Source organism: Punica granatum, chromosome 4 (genome assembly GCF_007655135.1).
Source record: "Punica granatum isolate Tunisia-2019 chromosome 4, ASM765513v2, whole genome shotgun sequence".
Classification (NCBI taxonomy): domain Eukaryota; kingdom Viridiplantae; phylum Streptophyta; class Magnoliopsida; order Myrtales; family Lythraceae; genus Punica; species Punica granatum.
In genome coordinates, this window is record NC_045130.1 from 8,515,365 (window position 1) to 8,534,262 (window position 18,898).

Consider the following 18,898-nt stretch of genomic DNA (forward strand, 5'->3'; position numbering starts at 1 on the left):
GTTGTTAGGGCTCCCCGGCCGGCCACTACCCCCTCAGGGAAGGTCACCAACGGCAGGGATGGTGGCCGGCCAGGGAGCCCCAACCGTTCTACTCTCGATGTTTTATTCAACATTTAAAAAAAAAAAAGCTAAAAGAATGCATCGTTTGTATTTTCATTTAGGAAATAATATTTTTTTATGCCATTAGTGCCATATAGCAAGCTTTCCGTCTGAAGTATTGATGGCCGGACAAAGTGTAAGACGGAACCCGAATCGGGGGATCTAAACAGGGGCAAAAATTATTTGGGTCCTTAAGTGGTGGCTCGTTACAAATTTGAAGATCAAAATGATGGTATACTCATAAAGCAATTTTATTGCTCCATAAAAAAAATTTGTGGATTTCAAGGGAGGTCTAATGGCATAATAAATAATGAAATAAAAATCATTATAACTAATAAAGGGAAACATATAGTCCCACAACGAATATCGAATCTGAAACATCTTGATTATCGGATGAAGGCATATACTACTGTGCTACACCCTCTTTTTCACAATTTTATTTAGATATGAGCAAAATTAATCTCCCATTATTCTTTCGAGCTTGTTGTGACCCCAAAAAAAAAATGGAGCTTGTTTACTTTGAAATTTTTTTTACAAAAATACGGAACTAGAAAATATATATTTACCTGAAAAAAAAATAATCGTCTAATTCCCCAAATTTTAGTAGTTTTCCAATTCTCATACCTTTAATTAGAAAGTTTTCGAACAATTTTATCATGGATATTTAGACTTTAAATATAAATAGTTATTATTATCTAGATTTTCTATTAATATAGAAATTTTTTTAAGAATAACTGCACGAGTCTTTTCTTTATATCTTACTCTATACGAAAACTTTGTCGGAATTACATCCGGTATATGGAAATTGAGAGTTGTATATTAAAAAAACTGTTTTCAACAAAACTTTAATTATGGCACACGTCTAGCCCATACAATTTACTTTCTCAATTTCAAACCCAAGAAATGGGTTGAGCTCGAGCTTCTCTTCTTGAATGAATTAAATAGAACCAAATTGACTTTCAAATATGAGCGGATTGAGTTCAAGCAATTGAGCTTAAAAGAGAAACACATACTATCCCCTACAAATGGTGATGCATAACTATTTTCAATTTTCGTTTCTATCTATTTAATTCCCTCATTTTTCTCTTTCCTTACTTCTTCCTTCCTCTCTAATGGTAAGACGCTATTTTTTGCTAATGCACCAGATTTTTTGTCTGAGGGAATACCTAGGGAGAACGATATTCGCCATGATTCCCTCTCCATTTCTTTGTTTTCTACCCCCTTGTCCATTATGGGACAGAATAATATATATTAGACTTAAATAAAAGATTTACACTATGTCAGTCCATTTAAGTGAGCAGGATTCAATTTATTTGTAGTGTAGAAGTTCGAAACCCATCAAAAGAATTTAGTGTCTAGTGGTTACAGTCAATCCAAATTCTGAATAAAAATTAACTTGAATTATTTCGTCAATGACACCCCTTGATATTCCCGAAAATAAAAATCTTACTTTCAATCAGCAAAGGGAAATATCATTAACGATTTGTCATCTTTGAAGTACTTTACAAACCAATAATGGCTTTCTTTTATTTATTACTTGGATGATTAAAAAAGAGTAATGGCCTTTAGAATAAAAATAACGGTGAAACTGAAAGGGAGTTCTAATCAGTAACTATATATATACTAGTCTTTAGAAAAACACTATATTGAGTTATTAGTCATGAAATATTCTTTTACTCGGAGGCATCTATCGGTACTGATGGCAACATTAAGTTCTTATATTTGAATATATATAAAATTAAGAAATATTGAATTGATGTAATGTAATTACAAAAAGATGAGAGTGATGCGAATACCATCACCATCATCATCAATCAAAAGGGGGTTCAAATTAATTAGGATTGAACTTTCTCATTTGTGGAAGTCTAGGTCAGTACGTTGTCCAAATTGTATCACCGAAATTACACAGAAAGAGGCAACTCACCAAACCAAGGGTAGCGACAAATGTTATGCAAATGGCACAGGTATCTGGGAGGAAATATATATATATATATATATATATATATATATATATAATATGTATATACATGTGATTATTGATGTGCACTGGTCCATTCTGATCAACGGCAACAAAGAATAATCCTTTTGGTTTTATATGAAGAAAAGAACACAGAGACTCCGAAATTCAGAGAACACCTCCGTTTGGTTTTACAATCGTGTTATTAAAATTTTAACTTTAACTCTACTCACTACACAAAAAAATCAATAACACAATTATTACTTTTTCCTTTTTCTTTAATTTTTTAACCATTCAATTTAATTTTAAATTTTAAATTCTCTCAACTATCCATTACTTTTTCCACAATTCAACAGCACAATCATTATTTTTTCTCAACTATTCATTACTTTTTCTCATAATTCAATAACACAATCATTACAACCCAATTAAAATCAAAACTCAACTCTACTTAACTCTAAAACCAAACATGCATCCAAATCAAATTCGCATGAGTCATTACTCGATTCAAATCCGATCCCTGGCTCAGCGAAAGTCAAAGTATTATGAATCCATATCCAAATCCAAAGGATTTATGAACTTTTATTGATATCATGATTTAATAGATTGAGCAAGTTCATAGAAAATTTTCAGATGACATGATGATTTTGTTAAATTTTCACCAGCCTTATCGATGGATGTATTTATGCAACTCTAATAACTTAATCTGATAGGTGACAAAACTCAATTATTTTATATATTCTTTTCAGATGTGAAGTTTTCAATATCAACTCCTAATATCCGCAGTGAGAAACTGGGGTCTTTTTCACTTTTCACTTTAGGTCACAGAGTTTGAACTTTCAAACCATGGTTTAAGATGATGACATCAAAGAAGAATGTTTTGAAGAAGTAGCTTGTTTCAGGTTGAATTCCATGATCGAATTTACTGTGATTTTAAAACTACCCCAATGGTTTAAAATACGGAGTGATTTATTTATTTATTCAATATTGAGAGGGGGTAATGATTCTTCCTTTAATCTTTTTGCTAGAGGTAACCTAACAAATTCTTATCTATCTCTAAACTATTGGAGCAAACACAAACAAAATAGAAAGGTTTATCTCTAATTAAGCTCTTCCACCGAGTTCGTGTAGACAAGTGTCCCTAGTCTTTCTTATTTATTTGTGTATAACGAAAGAAGGTGGAAATTAGATGGACCAGGATTATTAACGCCATCTTTATTCATTCTAAATTTAATTATTAGAATTTTGTAAAATGTAAAACAAGAGTAAGTGAATGTGAATTTCGAGACAATAAGAAAACTTTTGAAGATGGTGATTTATAAGAAGAATTTGACCAAAATTTGAATGACGACGAACAAAAGGAGCTTAACTTTTAAGCCTCACCTACCATAAAGTACAAATTGCATGGTCTCTCATAAATGGGAGACTTCGAGGAGGATAAATATTACATGATCATGGTCGCTAAAATCCACATCCCACCTACCTCCACCAATATGCCCTGCCAGGCTTGACCATTGGTATGGGACGATGTTCATTATTGAGATCTAACTTTCAAGTTTTCATTTTCCCAAAAAAAGAAAATGTGTATACTAATCCTCCTAATAATCAAGTCTTTCTAATTCAAAATCCCACTCATAATGGTATAAATTGTAATTTACATAATATTCTAGAATTATTCAATAAATGTGAATAAAATTATACACTTTTTTTTCCATGTTATTACAAGAACCTCATCACTCTTGTAACAAAATAGAGAATGTGAAATGAGAGGTATGGAAATTTTCATTAGCTGGAATTGAACTTAAAATTTCTTTATTACAATTGAAGCATATATATGACAATAATAAATTACCTTCTAAGAAATCAAGCAAAAAATTTAAAAAGGTATGCATTTAGTTGAGATTTTATTAATTAATGAGAATGTTTGTGGTATTAAAAATCCGTCCGTCATTTTCCTTGTTAATGCCTGAGCTCCCTCTTGACAGTGGCCTCAAGTGACAAGACTATCTCTTACCCTTAGTTGGATAGAAAGAAACCAAAGGAAATGTAAGGGAAATTGGGAGGAAAGTCTTCTAAAGTCACAGAGAATATCGTATAAAATTTTAGATTTTATTCCTTCCCCTTCTCGCTTCTCTTTCTATCCAAACAAACCATAAGTCTCTTAACCTCATAATTAACTATTATAAAATATGTAACAAATATAGAGTATACTAGTGAATGACGTACCCGCATTGCGCACGACAAACAGAAAACAGGATTAATTAAAGTAAGGCATATGGTAAAAGGAAAGAAACTATATCTAATTCATGAAATGTAATATCTCTAACAAATTGAAAGTAATGAGTATGAGTATCTCAATAGATCATCAAGACGACACATGAATCTTACTGCCAGGCCTTTCGATGGATATGTGCGCCATGTCCATATTGAGCAGTAATTAATAAACAAATAATAGTTTATGTGGTGAGCAAGAATTTATGTCCGGCATATAGTGAATTGTTTCGAGCACAATCAAACAATTATATTCGTACAAGTGTTAATTATCATTATCGAAGATAAGTGATATTTATCAAACGAAGGTGTAGCGCAGTAGCCTACACTCTCGTCTGTTGACCTAAAGTTCATACGTTCAATACCTAGTGGGTCTACTCATGCCCATTTATTAGTTGCACCACTGGTATAGGTTGTGGGCGCACAAAAGCCCATGCTCCCTCTAGGCTTTGCCGAAACAATATATATATATATATATATATATATATATATATATATATATTACATTGTTCGGCGGACTTAGGTCTCAAGAATTGAGACAGAGAGAAAGACGGAATTTTCCTTCTCTAATGGAGAGACGGAAAGCTCTGTCTCTCTTTCTGTCTCAATTGTGAGACGAAAATTGAGACGGTTTATTCCGTCTATCGGGAGAGACGAAAAGCTCTTTATGTCTCAATCGTGAGACGAAAATGGAGACGATTTATTCTGTCTATCGGGTTGAGACGAAAAATTCCGTCTCAGTCGAGAATAAGACGGAAATTTTCATCTTGTTATTTTGCAATGAGGCTTTTTGAGACGAATCCTCTGAGACGGAAAGTTCCGTCTCTAAATCGTGTAGAGACGGAGTTTTTCGTCTCAATTGCCGTCTCTATAGGAATGAATTTCTATAGTGTATGGAATATTTAAATTTATTAGTCCTTCGGTTCCTGTCTTCTCACTTGCTGAGAACGATTCTCTTTTTCTTTTTTTATTACATAAGGAAGCTCATGAGTTTAATGCATTAAATAAAAATCTTAATAATTAATAGATCGGCACGGGTGGTCCGCAATAAGTATCGAACTTGGAATCTCTTAGTTAACGGGCGAAGGCAGGAGCTATTGCACTACATCCTCTTAAAACATCTTAGTTATCAAGCGAAGGCATGTATCATTACGTTATACCCTCCTAAAACCTCTTGAATTTTCTTTTTTTTGAATCCACTGCACTCATATATTCCCTCCTCTCCGACTCTCTCATTCGAATAGTATATAAATGCCCGAACCCAAAGATACTGTAAATTTCTATGTTAATAGTGTCATTTCAAGTTTTAATATTGTCATTTCTTTGTAAAAATAGTGTCAGTACACCAAAATATTCTTTCGATAGAAACCAATTAAAATGTTAAACCAACTAACGGAAGCATGCATGAACTAGCCTCTACCGAAACTTGAACTTAATCGAAAGTTACCAACCCCTGAAAATGACTATAATGTTTTTTTTTTCAGTTACAGGAGATGCTCATGACTCTGGTATAATAAAATAAAAATCTTAATAACTAATAAAAGAACACGAATAGTCTCGCAAAATTTTAAACCTGAAATTTCTTAGTTGTTCAGCAATAGTGCACATCACTGTATTACACCATCTTTGATTAATGCAACGAATTTTGATAATATATACGTGGTACAATTGCATGGTACACCGAGAACCTCATTCATTACCTCATTACTGTAGTAGGTAACCGCTAAAAAAAAATTGCCAAGTCAGAGTATTGTGACAACCTATATAAATATGCATTTTGCCGTAGTTGGCATAATATTCCTTGTAATTAAATTACAATATGACAATATATCACCCTTTATATGCGACAAACCTAGCTAGTTCCTTGGGGAGAAGTACAGCATATATAGATTTGTTCAATTCTCTTTGTGTAAAATTCCTAATTTCACTATCCTTTTTTATCACCTACAATGACATCGATTACTAGAATATCAATCCTTCTCCTCACTTTATCATTGACATTCTTCCTCGCCATGTCAACCTTAGCATCTGCCCAAGGCATGAAAAAACAGCATGCTTACAAGCCATGCAAGCAATTGGTCCTCTACTTCCACGATATAATCTACAACGGCAAGAACGCCGGCAATGCCACATCAGCAATTGTGGCAGCGCCCGAGGGAGCAAACCTAACCATCCTGGCGGGGCAGTTCCACTTTGGGAACATAGCCATCTTCGATGACCCCATAACCCTGGACAACAACCTCCACTCCGAGCCTGTCGGCCGGGCACAAGGGCTCTACATTTATGACACCAAAAACACGTTCACTGCCTGGCTAGGTTTTTCTTTCGCCTTGAACAGCACCGACTATGAAGGGACAATCAACTTTGTTGGAGCAGACCCAATAATGGTGAAGACTCGGGACATCTCAGTGATGGGTGGGACAGGCGACTTCTTCATGCACCGGGGCGTTGCCACTATAATGACCGATGCATTCGAGGGGCAAGTTTACTTCAGGCTTCGGGTTGATATCAAGTTTTACGAGTGTTGGTAACCACCATACATATATAGATAAACGAGAAGGATGATCAGAGGTTAGGAGATTTGCATCGTATTAAACAGCATTATCTTCAGAGACATGGATCATCATATTTTGTTCTTCGTGAAATGTTTCCTTTTACTTTATCTTATGCATGTTCCATTTCTTGTACCATTTTTGAATTTAAAAAAAAAAAAAACATATGGCTCTCATGGACTTCCATTAATCGGGTTGGACTTCGGTTGGGCCCATATAATTTCGGGTAGGCCTTAATAAATTGATCCAGTCTCGATTTCTACTGTCATGTCATGGGGGCAAATTTATGGACTGACTTTCCGGGTCTCGTCAACAATTAATTTCAGGAAAATAAAAGTATGTGTATTTTTGGACTTAATTAATTTCAAGTGATGGAAATTAAGTGTCGATGCATCCAATTGCTTAGAACTTAGCATATTGATAGTTTTTTGCCGACGACCAACAACTCAGAGTGTTTCCATTATACTATCAACTATGACATGGTAATTTCTCATAACTTTGTTTCTCCACAGGTGATGAATCATTATTAGAATCTACCCCTCATGTCTAAACTTGTTTGTAGTTGTTCTATTTCTATTTTGGTGATTTCGCTTTTCTTAAGAGAGAGCCCTATCAACAATAATATTTTTTACGTCAATATGATCGAATCGATTTTGCTCCCTTTTATGCTCATGAGCAAGCTAAGGTAGATCAATAAAATGTCGCTCATGAATCTACTAATAAGCTAAACATTTAGCTTCAACTCGGCTTCACTTAGATTAACCTCACCTTTCAAATCCACTATTCATTATATCGCCCCATTCCAATCTGTGCCCCAATTTTCTTCAAGTCGTATACGGCTCATTGGGGTCTTCATACACCACTTGGTTGGATGGGCTTCAGAAGAGGGCCCACCCGAGGAACTTTCAAATAAGGAACGTTACAGGTTTTCACTCTTACTTCTTCGAATCTGAAATCATCCGATACATAGGAGAAAAGGTCTTTTGGCGAGAGGAGATCCAAAAATGCAAATTATGTTTTTTTTTTTTGGGTGAAAAAAATTACGTTTTTAATTTAGCGATGCTGTGCAAGTTTGCAAGGTAGTAAAACGAAACATTGCTCTCTTAAAATTTAGATATGCTAACAAATATACAAATGTTAAGTATATATACATATTTATTGGTGTATTTATTTAAAAATTCTTTTATAGAGTTATGAAACAATTTGATTGTACACTTTTTTCAACAGAATTGGTAATCTAATATGATGATTTCTCTATGTACAATACAATACTGCCTTTAATTGACCCTGATTTTACGAGAGCAAGAAAATATACCCACTATCAGTCCACCAAAAGTTAGTGCAAAAATTGACGAATTTTTTAAATCCCCTAAGAAAAACAGTAATCGATATATGATATATAAGGCGCGCGACGTGGATAGGCTATTTAAACTCGGTTAGCAAACTCTTATCTCTACATTGAGCGTCCTTAAAATCTCACTAAAAGAATTTATTTCGTCATATTCTTTTTTGATGTTCGCTCTGATATTCAAAATCCCAATAAACTTCGACTAGTTTAGTTCTGAGTCAGATTAGTCAAATAAAACAAAACTCTCCCAATCAAGAATTTTCTCCATAAATTTTAATTGTATCAGGTTTAACGGATCGTTTCTTATCAGTTGACATTATTTGTACATATTAATTAATTATTAAAATTCTTTCATAACAAATGAAAATATTACTGGATAATTGTTAAGACCATCTCAAAATATAAATTGTTTTTATATAATTCGGTTGTACGCTTACTAAGAATTCTATAAATGTAGCTATCATTCACACAAGTCAAATACGACAAAATTAAGTTCGTTGACTGTTTTTTCTCCTAAAATTTTCACCATCCCCGTCCCAATCAACCTGCTCATTTCTTTCAATGTGTTACTCTTGATGCGCATATGTATATATAATTATATATAAGTAAGTGACTATAAATGATAATTATTTAGCAACAAGAATGCTTTTTTTTCTTTTTATGTACTATTAGATGAAATATTTTTTATCTCCTCGATGTTAATTTATATTTAATTAAGTAGATTATTTTTTAGTTTATATATATAATTAAAAATAATTATCTTTTATATCATCCATTTATTTTAAGTAGATATATGTTAGAATTAAGTGCACTTTGCCCCCCAACTTATGAGGTCAGTTTGGATTTACCCCCTAACCTTCAACTTTTTGCGGAGTACCCACCGACCTTATTGGAAAATATGCAAGGTGTCCCCTCAACCAATTTCCGTTCAAAATTCCAGCAAAAGATGACACATGACACTCCCATGTAATTTTAAAAATGGTAAAATCGTTAATTGATTACCTACAATTAAAAGAAAATGAAAAAAGCAATTGAAATTTGAAATTAGGGCATGATCTTCCTTCCCCCGCTGCCTTCTCATACCCTTGCAGAGTGAGGAACAATAAATTCTAGTTCCACGCCTATGACAGTTAGAGGTATTGTTGCTAAAAAGGAGCAAAAACACTCCAAGTGTGAGATCCACCATTTGAAGCTAAATTTTTATTTGGTCAAGTAAATTATCCTTAGGTGTAAACACTCCATTGTCTACGATTATTTGCAGTACAGTAAAAAATATTGCTCTCACAACGCAAAATTTAATTCCAATATGCTGATCACATCATATATTTGTCAAAATGGTGGAGTCCATAGCTGAAGTAATTTATGAGATTTCTAATTTTTCTTTTTGATAGAGATAAAAAGAAAAAGAATTGATTATTTCTTTTCTTTTCTTTTCCAATTTGACATTCCTCAATCTGCAAGGTTATGAGAAGGCACCAGGTGGAGGAGGATTGTGCCCTAATTCCCAAATTCAATTGTTCTTTTCGTTTTCTTATAGTTGTAGGTAATGAATTAACGATTTTACCATACTTAATATGACATGTGAGTGATGTGTGCATCTTTCGGCCAAAATTTTGATCGGAATTTAATTAAGGGGGCATCCTGCTTATTTTCCGGTAAGGTCAGTGGGTACTTCGCAAAAATTTGAAGGTTAGGGGACAAACTCAAACTCACCGCATAGGTTAGGGGGCAAAATGCATTTAACTCTATATGTTATATCTATCAATTCTCCTTCCAGGGTAAGAAATATATTATTTTAGCCCTTTTAATCTTATTAATATTCTTCTAAGTTTTGAAAGTATAATCTAACTCTTATATTTGAACCAAATTTCTCTTGCAAACGAATGAATTATCGCCTAGTTAAATTTAAATTAGTTCTTAGACATAAGAAGTGTTTTTAAATAAGCTATTTTGCCCAGTAAATCTAAATTCGTGCAACACATAAAACCATAAATCTATAAATCTCACTTTCCCGCATTTTAATACAATACATAAATAATTTACTTTTTTTCAATTAAAAAATTATAATTTAATTCTATAAATTTACAATAAAAATTTATCAATAGTTTCTAATATTTCTTTTTTTGGAAACCAATGAGAATTAAATTATCTTCTTATTGTATTTTATGTATCAGTTACAGTATCTATTATATACTAATTACTGAGTTGAATAGGCTCATAAAAAATTTTACAATCAAATATCATAATATAATTAAAAATTTCATTAGTTATTTATATACTTCTTAACAAACATTATGTGAATTTATTATATACATTTTATTTAACAAATTCGCAATTTTAAATGAGTGAATTTTTTTTTCCAATTAGATGAAACTCTACCTTTTAATGTAATTATTTTATGAAATTTGATTATTGCATGTATTTCTTAGTTACAACTAAAAACTATCTATTATTTAGCAAAAAAACTAGAAACTATCTACATGTGACAATTCAGATTCAAGTTTGGATCAACCAAAACAAAGGGGGAAGCTAGTAGGTCACTCTAGTTTTCATGGTTGTGGCGTGAAAATTTGAAGAGAAACCCCTTTTTCAACAAACAATGTATCTCGTACTTCAATTTTCAATTTTTAGCATGCTATTTATACATCTCTTGGATATTGAGATTTGCATAATTGAACTAATTTTTGTGCATCTTGATTATCATTGTTTTAAAGGTTTTTTTTTCCCTTTGATATGAAGGGGTTTCGGCCGATTAATTCTTACGATCCACATAAGCACCCTACAAGACTGGTCGGTCCAATCACACAAACTATGCAAGTGGTTGAATATGAAGTATTCTCCTCTATGATTTTTTTCTGAGGTGAGTATAAGGTTCTATTTTTGTCAATTTAAGCACTATATCCAAATAAATTTTCCATTAAAAAAAATCAAAATAGAAAGCAAATTCAGCAGTCTATTTCGATATACAAGGACATGTATATTTCCGTGCATATAAACTTAATACTCTTATATCAAAATACAAAATGACGCAAAATAGAGAAAATCGCCTTGTGAAACTTAAAGATTGAAAACTAGCTAAGTAAACTTTAATTGAGGCATTCAAAGGTAATGACTCAATGAGAGTTCATTGGTTATTAATAATTTTAACTTTTTAATGAATTAGTTAGATGAATGTAGGTAAGAATACATCGCATTAACATTCATATAAAGGAATAAATATAACTAAAAATAGAGCGGGAACACTTGTACGGAATTGCAATTCGTTAATCCATGTAGTGTCCGTTTCTCAAAAATTTATTTATTTATTTTAAATAAATATAATTAATTCCCACTCTTTTAAATAGAGTAAAAATAGAACTTTTAGAAATAAAAAATAGCATAAATTAAGTTAAAAATAATTTGATAATATTTGAATAGCTTTAAGAATATATAAATTATGAAAGATAACCTAAAATACATTTAGAGGGGTTCAAGGAACTTAAAATTTCAGAAATTTTCATTTGATGAATGACATTACTATTTTTTAAATATATGTTATTTAATAGTCTATTTTAAGATTGAATATTTAAATGAAATGTATAATTTTATTCATAAACTCTTACGTACTGTGTACATTTTGCATAGTTATTGAGAATAAGATAAGTCAAAATTCCGTGCATATATAGTACGGGCAAGAAACCAGTTTACAACCTAAGTTTTAATATGATGTAATTATGGTATAACAATTAATTAATCAGTTGAATCTATTTTTATCGAAATAAAGTAAATAAAAACTTTATAAGTATATACATATATACCAGTCATCTAATAAATTGTGCAATGAATATGGATAAAATTGTAAATATCTATACAATTACCCAAATAAACTTAAATTCATATATATATATATATATTTTCAAATAATAAATATGTTCTTCTATATATCAATATATCTTTATATATAGAAAAATAATTTCCACCCCATAAATAGTGGTAAAAAAATATTTATAAGTTTTTGTACATAATTCTAACTCAATAAATATGTTTTGATTTTAATACTTTAGTTAATATAAGTTTTTTTTCAATATGCACTATCTACTATTAAAGAGATCCAACGGACCCCAACTAATACAGATTTGAGCTAGGTCGATCTGCTAATAAATATTCTCTATTACGAGACTCAAGCCTGGGAGCTTGCTAAAGGGGAAGAGGTGTCGAACGCTTGAACCAACTTACTTACTATGAAGGATGTACTTATTCTTTTATGCTTCTCTTTAGAATCATTGAGAACAAAATTATATTTAGAAAAAAGGTCAAATTTGGTCCTCAACCTTTATCTCTTTTTCTATCTTAGTCCTAAACCTTTTCTTTGGCTAGATTTCGTCCTCAATCTTTTTCACGTGGTATGAGTTCAGTACTTCCGTCCAAAATTCCGTCTATTTTCCCTGACATGTAAATTCGTCACATGAGAGTGCGCCACGTGCGCGACAGATCACTGCTATTCTAAACCGGTTGTTATAGAGCAAATTCAATTCTTTTTTTAATCAGATTAGTAAACATGACTAAGATATTTCCGGTTCTTTTATGATTCCAGCCATCGCTTCTCTTTCATCGTCTCACACACCGACAAATGGTTAGAATCCTAAAAGAACTGAAAATATCTTAGTCCGGTTTACGGGTCTGATTAAAAAAAGAATCGGATTTGCTCTATAATAACCAGTTTAGAGTAGCAGTGATCTGTCATGCACGTGATGCACTCTCATTTGACGAATATACAAGTCAGGGAAAATGGACAGAATTTTGGATGGAAGGACTGAACTCATACCGTGCGGAAAAGATTGAGGACGAAATCCAGCCAAAGAAAAGGTTTAGAACTAAGATAGAAAAAGAGTTAAAGGTTGATGATCAAATTTGACATTTTCCCTTATATTTAAATAGTAATTTTTTTTACTAAAAAGTAATATTTTTTCTTGGTGTATTGTTGTTTATTATACTAGGAAGTCATCTGCGTGATGCCATGGGTTGAAATTTTTTTTCCGCAATCTTTTGATATATCATATTGATTCATGTAATAATTGCTATAGAGTACAATTGAAACTAATTATAAAACTATCTATATGTAAAAATTATGAACTTTTTAAGGTCTATTATATTGTCATCATGGTTTTCTAATTAAAAATATCGAAAATTCAAATGAAGTTTAGCCGGAGAAATAGTAATTTTTATATCGTATGACATATTAATTAGTATAACTTTTTAGAAAATTTGAATCATTCATTAGCAAATGATCTGGGTAATTTTAAGTGATGAACTTCGCTTGTAGAACACATGTTCAAAATGCATAAAAAGAATCTCTTAGTCATGATCAAGTCAATGCTAAGTGAGGATTAGTCTCAGTAAATGAGTTGGCGTAATCTAAAAAAGAAGATATTTCTAACATTATAAATAAAAAAGAGACTATTTAAATTTGTGATCAATTGAAATACATTCATTATACTTATAAAAAAGTTATTGCTAATATGAATTGATTCAAGTGGTTCAACGTGTATTTTTCTTAAGGTCTTGGGTTTGAGTTATGAATGGAATAAATCAACAAATTGAGAAAGTTTTACCCATTGTGGGCCCACCCTAGTTGAACTTAAATTAGTCGGAGTTTCGTATATCAGATGGTATCCAATTAATTAAAAAAAATTTTAACCAATATATCAAATTATTTTTCACATAATCTTTTCGCAAGCCAATTTCTATATCCAATATATCAAATTATTTTTTGACCAAATATACCAAATTATTCAAAATATATAAATTAAAAATATGTGAAAGTGATGTTGATTATGTTAATATTGTATCCGGAATTTGCGGTTAGTTCTATTTCTTACTTAAGGAAACAATAGAGATGAAAATAAATATTAACGTAAACATCTAAAACTCACTTCAAAATGATAAACCCCGTATAAAATTTATTGACACCGTATATATTTTGTAAGAATTTATATATTACTAGATATTTATTTTCCTATTTTTCAACTCAATCAATGACCATAATAATTTTAATGAGATTTCGAATTATGATTTAATAACTAAAATTAAGCATCATATTAGTATTATTTAACTGAGAAATTAAAAGTGGCAGAAGTTAAAATAAGAAACTCTGTATCGATGCAAAACTAGTGGACATGGAACCTATAATTTTGGGATTGTCTCAAGCAAATGCCTTATTGACCTTATGCCGTGGCTGTTCCTAACAAGATACAACAACTGCATAAAAAATTTGTGCTCCCACTCAGTTAGATTTGCACTACTCCACGTTCGTCATAGATCCGATCTGACTGTCAGATTCTTGAGGTAAAAATATAAGGACCGTCCTGAAGATAGAACGCTATAATTTTCACTGCAGGGGAATATGCTCCAAGAGGTGGCCTCCAGGCTCGTATGTCTCTCAAACGAATCTATTGAAGATCATGTGGACCCAATTTCTTTATGTGCTAATAATAAAGGTCAATCAGTCTCTTTGGCCCACACATTGGCCAAAAAAAAAGTTATGACAATGGTCGTCACATGATTGGCACGTGCATGAAGCTAAGCTAAACTAGATCTCAATTCTCTCACTGGCTCACTCACACCTCGTGCCAGAATTCAGTGAAAGAACCGAATATGAGCGAGCATATTCTTTCTTCGGGGTTCCAGCCCTCATTATATAATTTGATTAAAAATAATAGTAAAAGAATAATAAAGGACGATGAAGGTGAAGAAAAAAGCCGATATGTTTCCATCTCCAAAATTGTCTTTTGAGGAAAGCGAAAGATAAGGGAAGATGTGGAAAATGGAGAGTGCTCTCCTTTCTATCTATCCCAATCTTTGCATTACTTTACATTATATTACATTACCCAATCTTTGCATTGCATTATATTACATGACTTTACATTACGTTACATCCCAATCTTTACATTACATTATGTTACCCCTCTCTTATCCTTACTTTTCTTCTCATTTATCCTCTCTACAACCAACCCAACAAAAACCCTAAATCCAACAACCTTCACCGACGCGTCCGGCTCCGACTGAGCACATCCAGTACCACCGCCACCGAGATCGAAAACTGAGGCCATACTTTCTCTCTTGATAGTTTTCGTTCTTGGTGGCTCCCTCCCTCTTTACCTCTCCTTTCATCATTTTCTCAGACACAGTGATGGTGTTTTAGGAGGTTTTTGGGCGTTGCCATCTTCTTGCTGACAGACCTCAGATTCGATCGCGGATCCTGGTGGTAGACTCGCTGGCCGTCCACAGTCTCAACTCCAGACTTGCATGTGGCTTCCTGGGACAGTCTCTGCTAGTTCCACGGGGCGCAACGGAAGCGAAAAAGGAACAGAAATTCAAAATTTCCTACCCGTGAAACTAATTCCAAGACCTACTAGAAGAATAAGAGTAAATAAAAGCGTACCTGGAATATTTAAAATTGTCGACCAAGCGTCCCACGCGTGACGCCTCTACCGGTGTCCACACCGACTTTGTCGACGAGTCTTCGAGATCGGCGGTGCTAGCGACCAACACTCGAAAGAAACACTAATGCGACACCCGAAATTTTTCAGACTAATGGACCTAATTTGGATTGAACAATTCAACCCAAATTATTATATACATACACATATGCACGCACTATATATATCTGAGCACTTATATGAGTGCGTTTTATATATATCTATATATATACTTATGCATACATATATATCACATATATATGCATACCCTGTTACCCATACTTACTGCCATATATATACACATATATATAGGCTTGAGGATGGGGCAATTTGCTTGTCCCACCGATGTGGGATAAGAGAAATTAAGAATTTCAAGAGCCAAGTGCATGGCTAAGTGTCATTATACAATTGGCCCATGTGTTACCATATAATAGACTCCAAGTGGTTCAATAAAAATAGCCACTTAGCACACCATTAAATCAAATAAATCGGGTCTAATTAATCGGTAAATTTAATCTCATTAAATATCCGATTAATTGGTCGCACCTAAATCATCTAATCTCTATTAGACGATTTTATTTGTTTCAAAATATCTCGTCAATTTAGTCGTCGTGTGTGACCCTGTAGGTTCCCAATTACGTTGACAGTAATATCAAAATTTCTATTTCAATATTACAAACAGTGAGCGGCATCTAGCAATGCATCACTGTTACTCAAGTAATCTAAAAGTCAATTTCTCGACGAACCTCGTGACCTATATTACCGTGTAATATAATCCATTGTCCTCTATATCTCTATTGAGCCCAAGGCATGGTCGATGACATCCTTGTATGGCTCAATATCTCTCTTTCTTGGTTTACCGGGTAAGTCTATCAGAACAAATGAGCTCGATATCATTATATCGACTCATTTGGGTATGCATACACTTTTAGACTTAACCACCAAGTGGCCGTGAGATATCGCTCCCGTTTCGTAGGAGGGACAAATCCTATCTTGATCACTCACATTCCTCTCCATGCTCTGTGGTATACCCAATAACTGTCTTTATAACCATCCTGTTACAGTGGCGTTTGACAGTATCAAAGTATATGACATTACATGTAGGAATCTATGGTGACCTCAAGTCAAAGGACCATTACACTATAGTCACTTTGAGATATGCTAATGACAGTCACGTAACAACCCATGTAGCAATCTCATGGCGGATCAGTCCTATACACATTACTCTTAATGTATACATGTGGTGTGATTTGATATCTCCATATCCATGACCTATGAGATTTGATCATCAATCAACACTTACACTAATCTAACCGTATTATCGTTGTCCTAATTAACGATAATACTTTGACTATGGACATTTAGGAATAATGTTCAGTAATTATAGGATCTCACAATCAAGTCACACTTGATGCCTATTGAACCTACTATTCCAAGGACATTATTGTGTAAAATCATATTTAGCGCAATCTACACAATAACAGATATGCCTCGTAATATAATGAAATACATGTCATATTACAGAACTGATGATAGATTGCATCTAGGGCATACACCAATTCCCAACAGTCTCCTCATCGACAGCATTCACGGTGAGCTCCTTAACATCGGCAGGCTCCTCAACGGCGGCCTCCTCGGCATACTCCTCAACGGTGGGCTCCTTAGCCCATGACTTCGCCCTTAGATCTGAAGTGGAAGCAGTGTTTGATAGCGTCTCGGCGATCGTAGCGGCCTTCCTCCCCCTCCTCTCTGTTTTCAGTGCGGTGTGTGCGATAGCGATCACCAGCTCCCATCCGATGGTTGGGCCTTCTCCCCCTCTGATTAGATCTGCGGCGACAGGGGAAGTCATCGGCCGGAGTTCTTCTGATCGGCATGTCGACTCGATCCGACCCAACCCGACCGTCCGTTTGATTAAATGACAACACCGTGCAGTGGCAGCGTCCCCTCCCAACGCCGCTGCCTGTCTGATCGACTCTCCCCTCCCCTCCAGTGGTGGCTTCTCATCTACGGTTTCTCCACCTCTCATGCAACGGCATCCCCACCCTCCACTCCAAGGATTATGCCACTAGTCTGACTAATCATACCTCTTGCCTACAATAATCAACTTTTTGTAGCTTTGCTTTTTTCTTTTGTTGTTGATCTGTAGTAAGTCTCGGCTCCTTGAAAAGAGTCGCTAGTTTGAACTGATCATGATAGCCTGACTGATTGGATTTGATTGTCTAGGTAGATAATCGTTGGTTTGAACTGATCAAGGAAGTTGGTTTGTTATGACTTGACTGTTTAGGAAATCAGCTGTTTAGGGTTGGTTGATTGATTATATCTAGATGTTGTGATCTGTCCTGGGTCAGGTATCTGTTTTCAAGACCCTTCTTTGCCATGCTCCTTTGTTTTCACACAATAGTAGCTTCTATATGGATTGCATTGGGCTCCGCTTCCTAGTATTGATTGGGGTCCACATAGAGTTGTTGTAAGAGGTCGATAACAGAGATATAGCAATTGGAATAATTTCTGCAATTGTATCTGTATTTATTGGATGTGCTTCTGTCATATTGTACTTTCCTTTACAGTGATCCCAGCAGATCTGCTGTATTTTTCAGTCCTTGTAATCTTTCTCTTGAACATTTTACCTTATACTCGTTTTTATTATTAATGGATATTCATTGATTTGTCGAGGAAAAAAAAACATTCCAATACATTATATTTATTCGTTTTCTAATACCCACGTTTTTCTGTTCAAACTTCAAACTATTATTCTAATAATAAATACAAATATTCGCTTATCTTCAGCAATATAATTGCGCATTGCACTTTTATTCTCTTGTCCCCATCTGCTGTTCATTATTTATATATATCGCACAACCGAAGTATCTCGGGTCCTTTTTTTCTTTTTCCCTATCAAAATCCAATTTCCGTTGTCCTATTAAAGCAATTCGACGCTTATATGCCTCAAATAAGAATTTGATTCGAGTTTTATAAATGGAAAAAATTCATGATTGAAAGAGTTTTACTATAGTGGGGACCTAACTAACTCAAGTTGAATTAGTCTAGACTTATTGATTTTTCGAATAAAAGAGTGCACACTGGAGAAACATTCCAGAATCCATCCTCGCCCCCAGCTTAAGGCAAGAGCTAGTAAGAACTATACAAGAGACTAGAGGGCAAATAATCAAAGTGAAAAGAAAGTTCATGGGAGACCACTGTAAGAGTTCATATA

The 18,898-nt window shown here is 33.6% G+C and overlaps 1 protein-coding gene and 1 long non-coding RNA gene across 2 annotated transcripts; one reads left to right on the plus strand and one right to left on the minus strand.

Moving 5' to 3' along the window:
- The first annotated feature begins 6,276 nt into the window (after nucleotides 1–6,276).
- LOC116203349 (disease resistance response protein 206-like) lies at nucleotides 6,277–6,998 on the plus strand. Its single transcript, XM_031535038.1, has one exon. The coding sequence runs from the start codon at nucleotides 6,277–6,279 to the stop codon at nucleotides 6,856–6,858; it is 582 nt and encodes a 193-aa protein (XP_031390898.1). The 3' UTR covers nucleotides 6,859–6,998.
- Nucleotides 6,999–14,999: 8,001 nt separating this feature from the next.
- LOC116205513 lies at nucleotides 15,000–15,709 on the minus strand. The gene is made up of 2 exons (XR_004156519.1): nucleotides 15,648–15,709; nucleotides 15,000–15,533 (listed from the first exon to the last, which is right to left on the minus strand). It is a non-coding gene; the product is annotated as an uncharacterized LOC116205513 (long non-coding RNA).
- Nucleotides 15,710–18,898: the final 3,189 nt, after the last annotated feature.